We start from the raw sequence: 15657 nt of genomic DNA, 5'->3' as shown, positions 1-15657 counted from the left end.
AAAATAGAAGTGAATCAAAAGTTCCAATAAGAGAAAATACCCTGATGCCAATGAAGGTGTTGCTTTATCAAGCCAAGTAACACAAGTGTACCCAGCTGGAAGAACAGCCCAGGGATTATGAATAAGGACCCTGCATTCATCAGGTCTGGGTTGGCATTCTGAATATAAAAACAGAGCTATCTGTCCTGGATAATTACACATGTGATGACCTGAATTCAGGGGACAAATCATCTGTCCTAGGCACCTATGAATTATAATATATTACTTGTCTCTGTCTCCTCATCTGGAAATGGGAGGAGGGAGAGTAAGAATCACCTGGTGTTGCTGTGAACATGAAATACATTTTTTTTAATTCAATGGTGTTTGAGTTTTTTAAAACTCTTTCAAAGAAAAATAGATATATTATTTTAATGAAACAAGCATAAAATTGACAGTAAAAAACATCAATTGTACAAAAGAAATAAACTATAAGCAAATCTCATTTGTGGATTTGGACATAAATCCTAGATATAAATTATCTATAGATAATTTTCCTATAGATATTAGGGGAAAAAACCTCAACAAGAAAAGAACATTAAAAATTTAATTTATCACATAAAAAATAGAAATTATCTTAATTAAGTGATTCCATTTCTATAAATTTATCTTCCATTATTGTAAAGTGATATGTATACATGGCTATTCATTGTAGAAAATTTTGAATTCACAAAAGAGATTATAATTCCCATTGATAAGCCTAAATTTCAGTTTATATGAATTGATAAAACATTTTATATTCATGTTATATGAGTATTATACTATAAAATCTATAACATATAGCTATTAAAGATGAAAACATCATATCTAATGGTAATTTTCTCAGAGATAAGTTGTTGAATAAAGAATGATATGATCTAAATTCATGGATAGGGAACAGGTTAAAAATACTGAAGCAGGTCAGAAACCCCCACCCAGAAGACTCTTGCCATAATTAAACAGAAACCCCCATTATATTTGTAACATATAAATTCCTCTTCTTCAGAAAGCTTTCTATCAGCAAAAACTTCTTCATGCAGAAGGGCACTGTGGTTGGTAGTTTCCTCTTTTTTATAAATGCCAGGTGTGCAGAAAAAAGCAAACAAACTTGTGAAACCTCTGTGTACTCCCCCCACCCCCACCCCAGCCCTGTCACTGGGTATAAAGTTCAAAGAATTTCTATACTCATTGTTCAGAGGAAGAATTCTTAGGCCAGAGCCACCTCTGAATCCTGCTGTCAATAAACATGCTTCTTGAAAATTCCTCAGGTGTCCAGCCCCTTCTATTCTATCTACTTCAAAATACTGTGTTCATACCATGAAATATCAGAGTGAGAAATATAATAATTTCAGAGATATGTTAATACATGCTTAATAAAGAAACATGGTAAAGTTCCTTAAACACAATTGCATCTACATAAAATGCCTTTGAAACAATATCAATAAATGGGTAACACATTTATTGATTCTTCCAAGAATTGAGTGTTGGGGGACCTGGGTAAATTACTTTTTATTACACACTTTTACTTTTGGACTTCTGAATGGGCTTCTTTTTCAAAACTTAAATTAAAAATGAAAGACACGTTAATTATAAGTTAATTATCTATTAACATCTAAAACAAATAAGATACTACACTTGACATGACGTCTTGCACTCAGGGAATAAAAAATATTAGTCATTATTGCAACTGTTGGTTTACTATCAATTGTGAATGTGATAATATAATTGGATTCTGCAATAAGAAGCAGCAAATGGACACTATCATATATTGAATACAGAGTGCTATGTGGGCTTAATGGGGCATGACTGGAAGTAATAGAGAGATCATTGACTTTGGAACAATATTAACCAGGTTTGTATTCCAAGCTGGATAATTACAGTATATTCAATGTTTGGGAATTGATTTACTTCCGTCAGCCTCAGGTTATTATTGTTGTTGTTGATGTTATTATAAATTGAAGAAAATAATGCTTAGTCCCAAAGGGGATATGAAAACTAGATATAACATAAAGTACCTAGTATTATTCCTCATGATATACAATGTGCCTGGTTCATAGCAACTACTTTTAACATTCTTGAAATACTAAGAGTAGTACTAGATGTAATAACTAAGATAAAATTGTTAAATAAAAGTTGGACTATATTATGTTAAAAATAATAAAAATAAATATTATTGGGCAGAAAATTTTTATATTCTTCATATATAAAATTAATGTAAACTGAACTAGAGACAGAATAGGAAAGTACGACATCTAATTACTGTCCATTCTGGGGACTACTGTAAATACAATTAAGACATTCACAAGAAGTGAAACTGATGTTTACCACTCACTTGGAATCAGAAAAATTTCAGGATCTAGACTATAATTTCCAAATAAATTTGGACAAAAACTTTAATATCTGTTATCAGTACTTCTTGGGAAAAAAAAAGACATACTGAATATATTTACCTATACTCAGTGATGATGTTCTTTTAAAATGCATTTTTGAGAAAGTTTACTAGATATTATTTTTAATTGGTCAAAATTTTTAATTCTTAATGCTATTTAAATTTTGTTTCCCTAAGCAAGACAAAACCATTGAGATTTTTAAATAATAATAATATTTATGATACAGTTTCTTCAAATGGGCCTTGAGTACTGGCCTTGAATGAGGGAAACCTAAAGAGTTGCCTTCTGACAGGGAAGCAGATTGGAAGCACTTTCAAAGTTTTCTGAGTTTGGATCTCTTACTTCAGGTGGCATAAACTATCCACTCTAGATCTCAGACTACTTCTTTGACTTATTTCCAGGAAGAAAAAAAAAAAAAAAAAAAAAGATATGTGTGGTAGGGAGGAAAAGGAGATGCAAGGAAAATATTTGCAATTACATCAATTTTGAATCAAATGCCTGTACTACAGAAGTCTCCAGCCTTGGAAACTGCACTAGATGCATAACAACACTTTTTATTAAAAAAAAAAAATCATACACCACAACCCTTTAGTCCACCCTTAAGTTCAGCCACAGCTATGGTGGACAGAGTTCATTTACACTGATTCACATCTGGAACACCCAAAGATTCAGCTCTTCAGACTCAGAATTTCCTCCAAAGCCAGAAAGTTCTTTTGACAAATGGCAGGCACAGCCCAGCCCAGAGTGCAGGGGAGTGGTCTAAGGATGGGGGTTAATGGGTAAATGCCTAGGGTGATCATCTTTGAACAGGTAATTCTGGGGTACAGTCTAAAAATTTTCTTGAATGATTGAACACCCAAGAATTCAGACTTGATTGGCTTTCATCCTTCCTTGTCTTGTTTGCCCATTTCACTCTGGCTTCCGGGGATTGTCTTTCTAAATATCTATCTATATTGTTTTGGACTTGGTTTTCTGGAGAGTCCAAGTACAGGATGGACCAGTAAGGCAGAAAAAAATAATTGACAACATTTTCTTATTTCCTCTTATTTTACTCTTAATATAAAGCTTAATTTTTTAAAAGTAGCTGGTGTTTACTATTCAAACTGAAAAAGGGAGAAGTTTAAATATATTTGACTGTTCACGTCTGGATAGAACTTGTCATAGTATATCATCCCTGAAAACTCTTAAAAAGAAAACAACTGCAAATAGGTCTATGTAACCAAGATGCCACTATATTGTTGCAGTTTATTATTTCCTTCATACAGTGAATGACCTACTCTTTTTTGTTCTTGTCTAGAAATATAAAAACAGTATCCTTTTCAAACAGAGCCCATCCTTTCTTAAAACCTGAGCCCTAGAATATAGCAGTTCTACCAAATGTGCAATATATAGAACAAAAAATAAGTTTATTCTGTGCTGTCTGAAATGCTACTATACTTAAATTTCAAAATTGCCCCTAAAGGAGCAGATGTAACCATATATATATAAAATGAGAAGTGTGATTCTAACTCATATTATGTAAGGATTAAAAGAATTATGAATATATCCTAGAAAAGAGATATGGCAGCATTTTCCAAAACTTGTATGAGTTCTCAATAGCATTAGAAGTAGAATCAGGATGAAAGACATAGATTATAAGGAGAATAATTTGTGCATAACAGGAGTAATAATTTCTGAGAATCAGAACTCTCCAAATATAGAATAATTTGCCAATGGAGATATAGAGATCCTAATAATTAATATTCAAGCATATGCTCTGAGACTAGTAACTGGCAATAAAATTACAGAAAAGGCAGGTCTCAAATAGGAAGAGCCAGACTAAATAGGTTTAAGTTCTCTTTGAGCTGGTAGAGTCCATGATCTGAAACTACTTAGTTGATTAAACCATAAGCTGATAAAAATATGTGAAGCTTCCACATTGTTAATAAATTGTTGTTACTGTACCTTTACAACACAGAGAACACCTTCATTAGTTGCTTTGTCTGTGCTAATTTTGAAGAAACCGTTTTCATTTCCTTTTAAAATGGTAAAATTAGCCCTCCAATTTTCAGTATTAATTGAATCCTTATCTTCTATAGGTATTCGTAAGATTTCCACATTATATGCATTTTCATCTACTGTTGCTTCATACTGAAAGAAACAGAATTCATTAAAAATTTGATTTATAAAGAAAATTTTTACAAAGAAAGTAAAATGTTTCTTCCTCTTTAAAAATAATTATTCTTAGCTGGGCACCAGGCATGGTGACACACACCTGTAATTCCAGCAGCTCAGGCAGCTGAGGCACAAGAATCCCAAGTTCAAAGCCAACCTCAGCAACTTAGTGAGGCCCTAAGCAACTTAGTGAGACCCTGTCTCAAATAATAAAAGGGGCTCAGATGTAGTTCAGTAGTTAAGCATACCTAGTACCACAAAAAAAACCCATTTATTCTTATAGATTATTTTAAGACCATGAGTCATAAGTAGAACTATTTCATTCAATGTTATCTTTTAAATAAAAGAACTTCCCTACTTGAGAAGACTAGAATGTCATTGGCCTATGAGGTAGATCATATAAATACTAGTATTAATAAATGAAAGTATTATATAATGTACATAAATTTTAATGTTATTCATGAATTACATGTGTTTCAAAGTATGACAAATATTTTATTAATTCAGATTAATAAAAAAAGAGACAAGGCAGACAGATTTTTATATTATATACTTACAGCATTTTGTCTGAAAGTAGGTGCATTGTCATTTGAATCTTTTACTGTTATGATACAAGTTGATGTACTGGACAATCCAAAAAATTGACCATCCATGTCTTGGACTTTCATTATCAATATGTACTTGTCTACAACCTGAAAACAAAGCCAGTGCTTAATCTTAGATACTTTTGTTTAATTTCATAAAGGAAGCCTCAATTGTACCCTTTTCTATTTTCATATTTCCATATATTCTCAGAATCTGGTAGAGAAAGGTAAAACTGAAAACATAGGCAGAGGTTAAATTACAAAGACATACTAAGAACTTAGGTTTACGTTTTAACAGATAATAGGGGAAAGTTTTATGGGAAGCAGAGAAAATGCAATGTAGACACATTTGAGTTTTAGAAAGAAGATTCTTAAAGAAGTTTGAGCATAATTTGGAGTAAGCTAAATGAGCTCACTCACAAACTACAATAACCTAAGGCTGTTGGTCCAAACCCGAGGCAGTAGCAATAGGGACAGAGAGAAAGGGTAACAGGAAAGCACTTAGGAATTACAGTGGAGTAGGACTTGATAGTAGATTCCATATACAACGTAAGAAGAAAAGAGAGAACTGGTTGAGTATGATGCATAGGTGTCTACGTGGACAGGTGGACAGGAATATGACTGGCCAATGCTGGAGATGCAGAAAGAGAGACAGTTCTCTGAAGGTGTGAACTATAGAGTGAAGGGATAAAAATAAGAGTTTCATTTTACAAACACTGAATTTTGTGTGCCTAAGGTAAATTGAATGAAAGAAATGTAGAAGTACTTGGGTATATGTCTCCATACTTAATGGAGAGATCATGGGCAGAAATACCAACCTGGGCATCATCATTATGTAGAGAGTGGTTGAAATTGTGGTGGGAATCAGATTATTCAGGAGACATTACAGGATGAGAAGAGCTGAGGACATGAGGAACAATAGCATTTGGAGCATAGAGAAAAATAAGAAGTCAATTCAAAGCACGTTAAAAAAGGAAAGATCAGTGAAATGAGGGGAACCGGAAATCCAAGGGAAGACAGTTTTCGTAAGTGCCAACTAGAAGCAGAGACATAACTGTTGGATTGAGCAATTAGGAAGCCACTGTTGACTTCTGCACATGGTGTGGTGATGTGAAATGAATTCATTAGATTGTGAAACATTCATCATTGTAACCTCTTATTATTTTACTCATTTTTGACCTTCTGTTGGTTTCTTTGCGGGTTCTGTGCCCTCTCTCATCCCTCAGTCTTCATTTTGCCCAGTTTCCATTCACCTAAATTCAGTTTCTTTCTCCCCCTTATTCATTTCTTAAGTTCCTGTGTGGTTCTCTACCATACACTCCAACTGTTCCACACAAAATTCCATTAGATTATTTTTTTTACACGAAGCAAACACACCTGGATGTCCCCTAAACTGGAACAAATATATTTTATAATCTTAAAATAGTTAATATTTCTAAACATCATTTATTTCCATTTGAATTAAATGGGAAAACCTTGTCTTGCTTGATTGCCATGTTAATTGTACATGTACCAAAGATACAAAAACATTCATATTATCCCTTTTAGTCTTTCTTATTTGTTATTATCATTATGTGCTTTACCACATAAATGCTCCAATCCTGAAAAAAATTAAAATGATGGTAACTACAACTTTTAGATTACTTTTAATTCCTTTCTATAGATTCTCTTATGTCTTTGGTGTCAATTACATTGATTTCTTTTTCATAATCTCCTTAGCATGTCAACCCTACTATTTACTTTATTCTCATAATAGGGATCATTGAAGTTTTCCAATAAAGCTATTTTATAGATATGAAATTGATTCTTTTGCCTCAGTTAATAAGGTTTAATTCTGACTTAAATGTAGCCTGACACAGTGGACAGAGAAATAATAAAAACAAAAGATTGGAAGTTTCTGTGAAATAATTGGAATTGGTCAAGTCAATCTTTCTGACCCTGACATTTCTCCTCTATAGGTTAGACATATCACCTATCTAGTCAAACAAGGAAATTACAAAAACCACATAAATCTATGCATAAATAATTTGAGCAGAAATTACTATATGAATGACAATGTGCTATTAATATCATTAAAATAGTTTACAGAATTTTAATGATTCAACACCTTTATTTGAACTGATCCTTTTCTGATAAAAAGTATGTACATCTGTAATAACTGAAGAGGGATCAAGTTATGATCTATATTCATGAAATAAGCAAAACTTATTGTCCTACCTGAGAACTGGAGCCTTTATTGAACAGGAACCAAGACACCACAGACAAGGAAATAGAATGTAAAGGACATAAAAAATGCAAGGAATCCTTATTGTCTTAAAACTGTAATAAATTAATAAATTCTTAATCCATAGGATAACAAATTACAGCAAAGGAGCAAAAGGCGCTCAACTCCCAGTAAAATGGCATTCTGCAAAATGTGGCTATTACCTCTCTGTCCAAGTAGTGAGAGACTGTGGTGATCACACCTGTGCTGGGATGCACAGAAAAGAGCCCAGGTGATTTCGGATTCTGCTCCAAAATGCTGTACTTCAAACGTGTGTGCATTGTGTCTGGTTCATCTCTGTCTGTGGCACATACCACTCCCACTGTTGTACCTGTGCATTTAAAAGAATTTTTAAGCCCAGCGCAGTGGGGCACACCTGTAATCCCAGTGGCTCAAGAGGTTGAGGCAGGAGGATTGCTAATTCAAAACCAGCATCAGCAAAACTGAGTGAGGCACTAAACAACTCAGTGAGACCCTGTCTCTAAATAAAATGCAAAACAGGGCTGGGAATGTGATTCAGTAGTTGAGAGTCCCTGAGTTCAATCCCGTACAAAAAAAAAAAAAGAACTTTTAATTTCCACAATTGCAAAACATATTTAGAAGTATCTACACTTTTCAAACTTTAAGAGTGATGGTGAACTCCTCATTCAAAATGTATTTCTTACCAGAGGTAATGCTCTTTACATAGAATTAATAAAGATGACTTTATATGAATAATAAAACATTTTAATGCTGAGAACCAGCTTGTATTTTGCTTACAATTTAAAATGCTTGATAATACATTACTAAAAAATGGCAATAAAAATAATTTCAATACATACTCTTATATTTTGCAATAACAAACCTAGCTGAAAGAATAAACCATGTCTCCTAAATAATTCAGATTTTTGCAAATTAAACCCTTGATTAAGTGCTAAACTAAGACCTATTTAGAATAAGATCATATAGATAGTCAAGTTGACCTTTAATAGTCCAATTGCCCAGTATTTCCTTTTTATGGTTTGTTTGTTGTTGTTTTCTAAGCTCTGATTCATTTTCTTTCAACTTCTTAGTATGAAAGCCTTAACTGGTATAAATCTCCTGATGTGATTGCTTCAAGAACCAGGTGTTGATGGTGGCATCAAAGTATTCACCCTAGGTTCTCTACTGCTACTGATAAAAAAGAAAAAAGCAGAATCCTCAACATAAAAATAATTCTGGAACTGTTTTCTCTGTTTTTGAGAAAGGAAAAATGAAACAGAGTCATAGAATTGTGACGCTAAAAAACAGTGTTGGTCATCTAATGTAATTAACTCTTTTTAAAGTGAGAGAACTCAAATTAACTTCCCTGAGTTCTCATGAATTCATGAGTTAGAGAACCGGCATGAAAAACTCTGTTTTCTAAACTCCAAACCAATGATCGTTGTGTTTTTTTAATTGCACATGTAGATAATAAAGAGGTTTACATTGATGACACCAAATTATCAAAGTAAAATATAAAAAGGAAAAATAAGCGAAATAATGCTGCAAAAATCTAAGTGACCCTGAGAAACCTTAATAGATGAGTTAGCAAAGTCACCCTTCATGATGGGGTGCACATTCTTTCAACTTTATTACAGGATACCTATTCTTCATTTTGCAAGTCTCAGAAGACATCATGAATGCCACATTTAGGGGCCAAGTAAACTGAAATACTTTGATTTTCCACATGTGAGAGTGTTTAGGATGGGGAATGCATTATGTAACTTTTTCTAATGTTATTCCAGTATTCATTCTAAATTGGAAGTATTGCAGTAGTAATTTTGAAAGAAGAGATACTACAAAAAAAAAAAAGATGTTTAAAAAATGTGTTCTCAGTGGATGTCATTTAACACCTCTCTATATGAAACCCCATTTAAAAATCTTCACTATTTTTTAGTTTTATTGTTCATTTCCCCTTGGAGGTGACAATAATAATAAACCCACATAATAAGAAAATGAAATAAAATACATAAGTCAAATATGATACAAAGCTTGAATAACTGTTGGCTGCCATTATAGTCCTTTAGTGTCACATTGACAATGCTAAAAAGATTACTGAAACACCTGGTAAGATACATGTTAACTAGAATGTGAATAAAAGTTTTCTAATAAGTAGGTACTAATCCAGTGTTACCTCACAATGACCTTGCCACGAGTATTAAAAAAAAAAAAAATCAGTGTCTCCAAAATGCACACAAACATATTTAATATAGAAACAGCCTTACCAAGTCTACTACCTTCTGGAACTTCAAAATTATAAATTGTTTCTGTGAAAATAGGGTGGTTGTCATTTTCATCCTCCACTTTGATGGGAAGTGGAAGAGGTAAATCTGCCGAGTACCCATCTGCTGTTGATGCGTAGGCAATTAACTATAAAACAGGAAAAGTAGCTTCAAAAGTCAATATCAATTAGAGCAAAAGGATAGGATGCTCTATCAACTATTTTCACTGCAAATATTTTCAGCAACAATTTCAAAGATTTTTATTTGATGCTGTTTAGATCAAAGCACCAAATGGAGAAACATTTTATTGCAAAGAAATTTTAGTATTTGGTAGAAATGGCTTCACTTCAAATAAAACCTAGGTCAGAATATAGCAAAATCGGGAATTCTGCATGCTGTTCTGAGGCATTATTTGGGCTATAATAACTTGGATTATGGACCTTACTTTCTCTATAATCATAAAGTCACATTGGAAGAATAAATAATGTCACTGCAATGGGAAAAATCCCCACTATGTGATTTACATAAAGTAATAATTCCCAAACTTTCCATTTTAAGCCCTTTTTTTTTCACCTCATAGATCACATATTTGTTAGAGTTTTTCTAACAAAATAAACTTACTAATTTCTCCATTGCTAATTAACCAAAGGCAAAATATGGTCAAATTAAATGTATTTCTATTCAGTCTGTATAGAAATACACTCTATTTATAGAAATATACTGTGCTCACTGAGTTGAATATCTTCTAAGCAAAAGTAAAGTATATTATATGGGGGATGTCTCCCACATTTGCTGGCCCAGAAGCTCTTTCCTCCCATAAAAACAGAATCTCTGTTTCCAATAGGGAATCCTTCCTCCTACCCACCAGGGAGAATATACAGATATATACTGTGTGATGATTACCCAGTCAAATTAATGAACCCCCAAATCATCATACATAGTATTTACCACATTATAATGAAAATTGTCTGACTTATTTGTCTTTGATTACAAGCTCTTCTCTATCAGAATGCTTGTTTACTAGCCTTTGTTTGAGCTTGGTTTTATTCCTTTCACTTTTATTTCTTCATCTAGTTTTCAGACACGATTACAAATTCATAAACGTGGAAAGAAAACAAAAAAGTAAAGCAGTAGAGAAGTAGGATCTATTTCAACTCTGGACAAGTACTGGAGAGAAGAAAAGGTACCAGTGACCAGAGAAAGTATCTCATAAGCAAAACCAAATTCCTCCAAAGGTACTAGAATTTACATTCAAATATAATTAAATTTCTTTGTTTCATTTCAGGATTTCCTAACAAAAGTTAAGATGAAGTATTGACCAAGCATTCCAAATTGTGGCACACTCTATGTTCCTTTGACTTTAAGATACCCTCTAAGATAGAGTGCAAGAAGATAGAAAAGAGTAGGTGGAGTACTAAAGGAAGAACAATTTAATAAAAATATAAAGTCATATTTTTCAATAAAATTCCTACATCAAAAACATCATATTCCTCACGATCCACAGGCCGGGTGCAATACAAATTTCCAGTGTCTCTTTCTATGAAAAACAAATTTAAAGGTTCTTGGTCAACTCCACGCCCACTTATTGAGTAGAAGACGGTATAATTCTGTGCTGCATCAGATTGAACCTAAAAGGGAGAAATATATATGTGAGAAATTAAAATTAAAATGCTATCTTTAAAAAAAATCAGCTGATGCGTTCATATACATTTTTGTCTTAAAGAGAAGAATTCAATAGAAAAGAAAAATGATACCCATTATTCACAAGGTTGAGGCAAACAGGATCTCCCATACCGGTGAGGAAATTGAAATGTACACTAGAGAGAGGAACTCACAAAATTACAAGAATGAGCTAGCTGTAAGAAAAAACAGGGAAGATTCTTCCTGACAGAGAAAACAGGAAGTACAATGGAATCAGGCTAGGGTAGTCCCTGGGGTGTTCAAAGTTCTGCAAAAAAAGCCACTATTGTTGGAGCAGAAGAGCCAGGGGGAGAGTAGGAGATTAGCCAGTAATGAGATGAGAGGGACCACATCATGCAGGTGATTTCAAGGAAGCCACATTTTCCTTGTAGAAAATGAAGATAGAAAGTCATTGATGACTATCAAAAAGAGTAACATTGATAATTTTTAAATGATTTTTTTAAAAAAATTAAATACTTAAAAATTTAAGTATTTTTAATTAAATTTTTTGAAAATAAATATTGTATATACAACCTGATGAGTTGCCCTTATAGATATATATCGTGTGATGATTACCACAGTCAAATTAACGAATCCAACAATCACCACACATCAGATTCCCAGAGCTCATTCATCTTACAACTGACAGATTATACCCTTTGGACAACATCTCCCCCTTTTCTCCACCTCCCATGTCCCAGCAACCACACTTTTGTTTCTTTGAGTTTAACTCTTTTAGATCCCACAAGTGAGATCATACAGTATGTATCTTTCTCTGTCTGGATTTATTTCACTTAGCATAAAGTCCTCCAGGTTCTGTGTTGTTGCCAACTGTCAGGATTTCCTTTTTATGGATGAATAATACTCCGATAGGTGTGTGTGTGTGTGTGTGTGTGCGTGTCTTGCATGCATCATGATGGTCTTCACACATTCACTGGTCAGTGGATAATCATGTAGTTTCCACAGCTTGAACATTGTGAAAAGGGCTACAATGAACATGGGGAGTACAGATGTCTCTTTGACCTACTGATTTCATTTTCTTTGGGTAATACCCAAAGAAATATCCAGAAGTGGAGTTGCTGGATTATATAGTAGTTCTAGTTTTAATTTTTTAAAAAACTTCTATACTGGTTTCCATAATGACTATAATCAGTTTATAATTCTATCAGTGGTATACAAGTGTTCCCTTTTCTTGACATCCTTACCAGCACTTTTCTCTCTCTCTCTCTCTCTCTCTCTCTCTCTCTCTCTCTCTCTCTCTCTTATATTTTTAATAATAGACATCCTCACAGGTGTGAGGTGAAATCTCACTGTGATTATATTATGTGATAATTACTGATGGTGAGCAACTTTTCATGTACCTGTTGATCATTTTTGTTTTCTTTGGAGAAATATCCATTAAGGTCCTTTGCCCATTTTTTAATCTGATTATTTGGCTTTTTGCTATTACATTATGTGAGTTCCTGGTTATTTGGGATATTAATCCCTTACAGATAGCTTACATTTTTTTTTCTCTCATTCCATAGATTGCCTTTTAAAGGATTATTTTTCTTTTTTGCATTTCAAAGGGCAATACTTGTTCCTTTGTCTGAAGTAAGGGAAGAAGCAGGGAGACCATTTTGAAAGTTACTACAAAAATTCAAGGAAGAGAAGATTGTTTATTAAACTAACAGTAGCAGGAGGAGTGGTGAAAAATGGTTAGATTCTGGATACAATTGAAAGGTCCGGTCAATAGATTTGCCAATGGGTTGGATATGTGGAGTTAAGGTATAAGTCAAGCATGATACCATATCAGAGGGTGATATGGTATCACCTACTATCTCTTCTGCTTATCTTCCTTAGTATTAGAATTTATAGCTGAACACAAAGATACCCAGAAGAAAGGTATTCCTCAGTCTTCTTTAAAATTAGGTAAGATCACGTGGAAAGTTCGGGTCCACAGGATGTAGATAAAAATAATATAAATGGTAATTATAAAATAGATTTTAAAAAAGTAAAAATAAAAATAGCTGTGCAAAATCCAGGCTGTGCTCTAGAAAAAGAAGATGAAGTATGTCCTTACTTTCTAAGATGATGTAAATGAGTTTTCAGGTGTGGTCAAGATAAAAAATGAAAAAGCCAGTCAGGCATAGTGGTGCAGTCGTGTAATCCCAGCAACATAGGAGGCTGAGGCAGAGGATTGCAAGTTCAAAGTCAGCCTCCCCAATTTAATGAGGTCCTAAGCAACTTAGCAAGACCCTGTCTCAAAATAAAAAATAAAAAGGGCTGCGGATGTGGCTCAGTGGTTAAGCGATACTGGATTCAATCCCTGGTACCAAAAAAAAAAAAAAAAAAAAATCCTAGGTCCCTGGTGTTGCCTTACTTTAGAGCCTTGTTACTAGGTCACTCTTTTTGAGGAATAGTAAACCTCTGTCTTGCTTACACCACTATTATTTTGGATTTCAGTAAAATGTAACCATGCCAGTGTCCTGCAATAATCAAAAATTTAAAACTTAGCTAGGAGAAGAAGAGGTGGACTTAATACATTGGGACTCAACATCTATTTCATATTCCTTCTACTGTGTCCTCTGATAGTGTAGATGCTGGAAAGAGTCAGACAAAACCCCCTCAAAATTGTTAAAATTTCTAGTATTTCAGACAAAACCCAACCAAAAAAAATGTTAAAATTTCTAGCATCTCAGTAGCCAGAGTTCTAGACTGAAATAGGGACTGTCAGATGTGCTTGTGCAAGATTTGGACACTTTTAATTGAGGCAGATTTTTTATTTTTGCTGCTTCTACTGTTTTTGCTATTTAGCTGCAATTTTCTTTCTTTCTTTCTTTCTTTCCTATATCAACAGAAGTTCTAGTATTTATTCACTAACTTGGTGGAGGTGGAGAGAGAGGCTATGGTCAATCTGTAATGTTGGTTAGAATGGCGCAGAGTTACTCTGGAGCTACGTGAGGAGGAGGAGCCTTCTGGCTGTGCTGTTTCTCTGATTATAGCAGTGGCACTCTGGTTCAGAATCAGTGTCTTCTCTATCACAAGGAAAGCAAAATGACCCCTGGCGGTAGGTTCTGTGGTGTGGCTAGTTTGGGATTTGTTCCTGAAAGCTCAAACTAAATTTTGTTTCTTCAGCTCTCCTAACAATTCTTTAAAGTACTGGACCTACTGTAATAAATCCCAATCGGTTGTCTACTTGGAGAGACGTGTGCTCTTTCCAACTAAAACCTTAGGATGAAACACACAGGAATGACCAGGAATTACTAAATGAAACGGGAAAAGTTTTTGGAAGAAAAACCAAAACTTTCATATGTATATGCAAGTTTAAATTTTAAAATGTGTATTAAACTTCTAAGTGGAAATGTTAAGTTAGGCAGTTTGAGCTGGAAATATGAAGGCTCCAGTCTCCCAAGTGTGAGCCATGTACATAGAGTCATGAGAAGGGATGAGATCGATAAAAGAGTACACATAAATAAACAAGAAGCAAGTTCATGGCTGAGCCCTGGCGCTCTCTAAAGTTTAGAGACTGGCTGAGGAAGGAGGATAAGAAAGAGCCTCAGGGGAAAAAAAAAAAAAAAAGCCAATGAAGAAATTGGAAAATTGTTTGAATGGTTTGCTAGAAGCCAAGTAAGGAAAAGGTTTCCGAGAGGGAAGGGTCAGGTATGTCCAATGTACATATTTCAAGGAATTAAGGACAGAGAGGTTTAGTAATGCAGTGACTAAAATTATCTATGATCAGGATAACTTCAATAATCAGGAGTCATTTCTCAATACGCCTCATCACTGTTTAAGGTAGGATATTCATGAGGAAGAAGCAAGGGTCAAGTTCTGGGTAGAATAAAAATTGAGTGAAGGACTGGGGATGCGGGTCAAGTGGTAGCGTGCTCGCCTGGCATGCGTGAGGCACTGGGTTCGATTCTCAGCACCACATAAAAATAAAGTAAAGATTGAGTCTGCCTAAAAAACTAAAAAATAAATATTTTTTTAAAAAAGAATAAAAACTGAATGAGAAAGATTATGGAAAGAATATTGAAAACTTAAATAAGTGGCACACAGATCACAACAGTCTTAAAGAGCAATCGCAGTCAGCAATTGCTTTCCTGACCATGCTCCATATAGAGCATCTTTAAACCTGATCCTGTTACTGTACTGTTTAAATTGTCTCCCTGTTTTTAAGATGCAGTGGAACTTCCTAGGAAAATGCACAGGGCTTTTAGCGCTTGGAACATACCTGCTGTTTCTGCCCCTTCCCTCTGCTCCACCCTTATCATGCCTGGGAGGTTTAAGCTCCAGCACTCCTTTAAGGGGCCAGGCTTGCTCTCATTCCTCTCATCTCTGTACTTCTCTCTTCTTCCACAACTATTTAC

The 15657-nt window shown here is 34.2% G+C and overlaps 1 protein-coding gene across 2 annotated transcripts in view; it reads right to left on the bottom strand.

The window, feature by feature from the left end:
* Window positions 1–15657, bottom strand: part of Dsc3 (desmocollin 3) — a 42792-nt gene that overhangs the window by 17322 nt on the left and 9813 nt on the right. For both annotated transcript variants that reach the window (XM_076836765.2, XM_076836766.2), the window contains exons 5-9: window positions 11101–11256; window positions 9632–9776; window positions 7571–7737; window positions 5117–5251; window positions 4350–4535 (exon numbers count right to left, since the gene is read on the bottom strand). In XM_076836765.2, the coding sequence (XP_076692880.2) occupies window positions 4350–4535; window positions 5117–5251; window positions 7571–7737; window positions 9632–9776; window positions 11101–11256 (789 nt within the window). The remainder of the gene's footprint in view (window positions 1–4349; window positions 4536–5116; window positions 5252–7570; window positions 7738–9631; window positions 9777–11100; window positions 11257–15657) is intronic.

Source organism: Callospermophilus lateralis, chromosome 17 (assembly GCF_048772815.1).
Source record: "Callospermophilus lateralis isolate mCalLat2 chromosome 17, mCalLat2.hap1, whole genome shotgun sequence".
Lineage (NCBI taxonomy): Eukaryota > Metazoa > Chordata > Mammalia > Rodentia > Sciuridae > Callospermophilus > Callospermophilus lateralis.
Note: the sequence above shows the minus strand (reverse complement) of the source record. Positions and strands in the feature narration are given on the sequence as shown.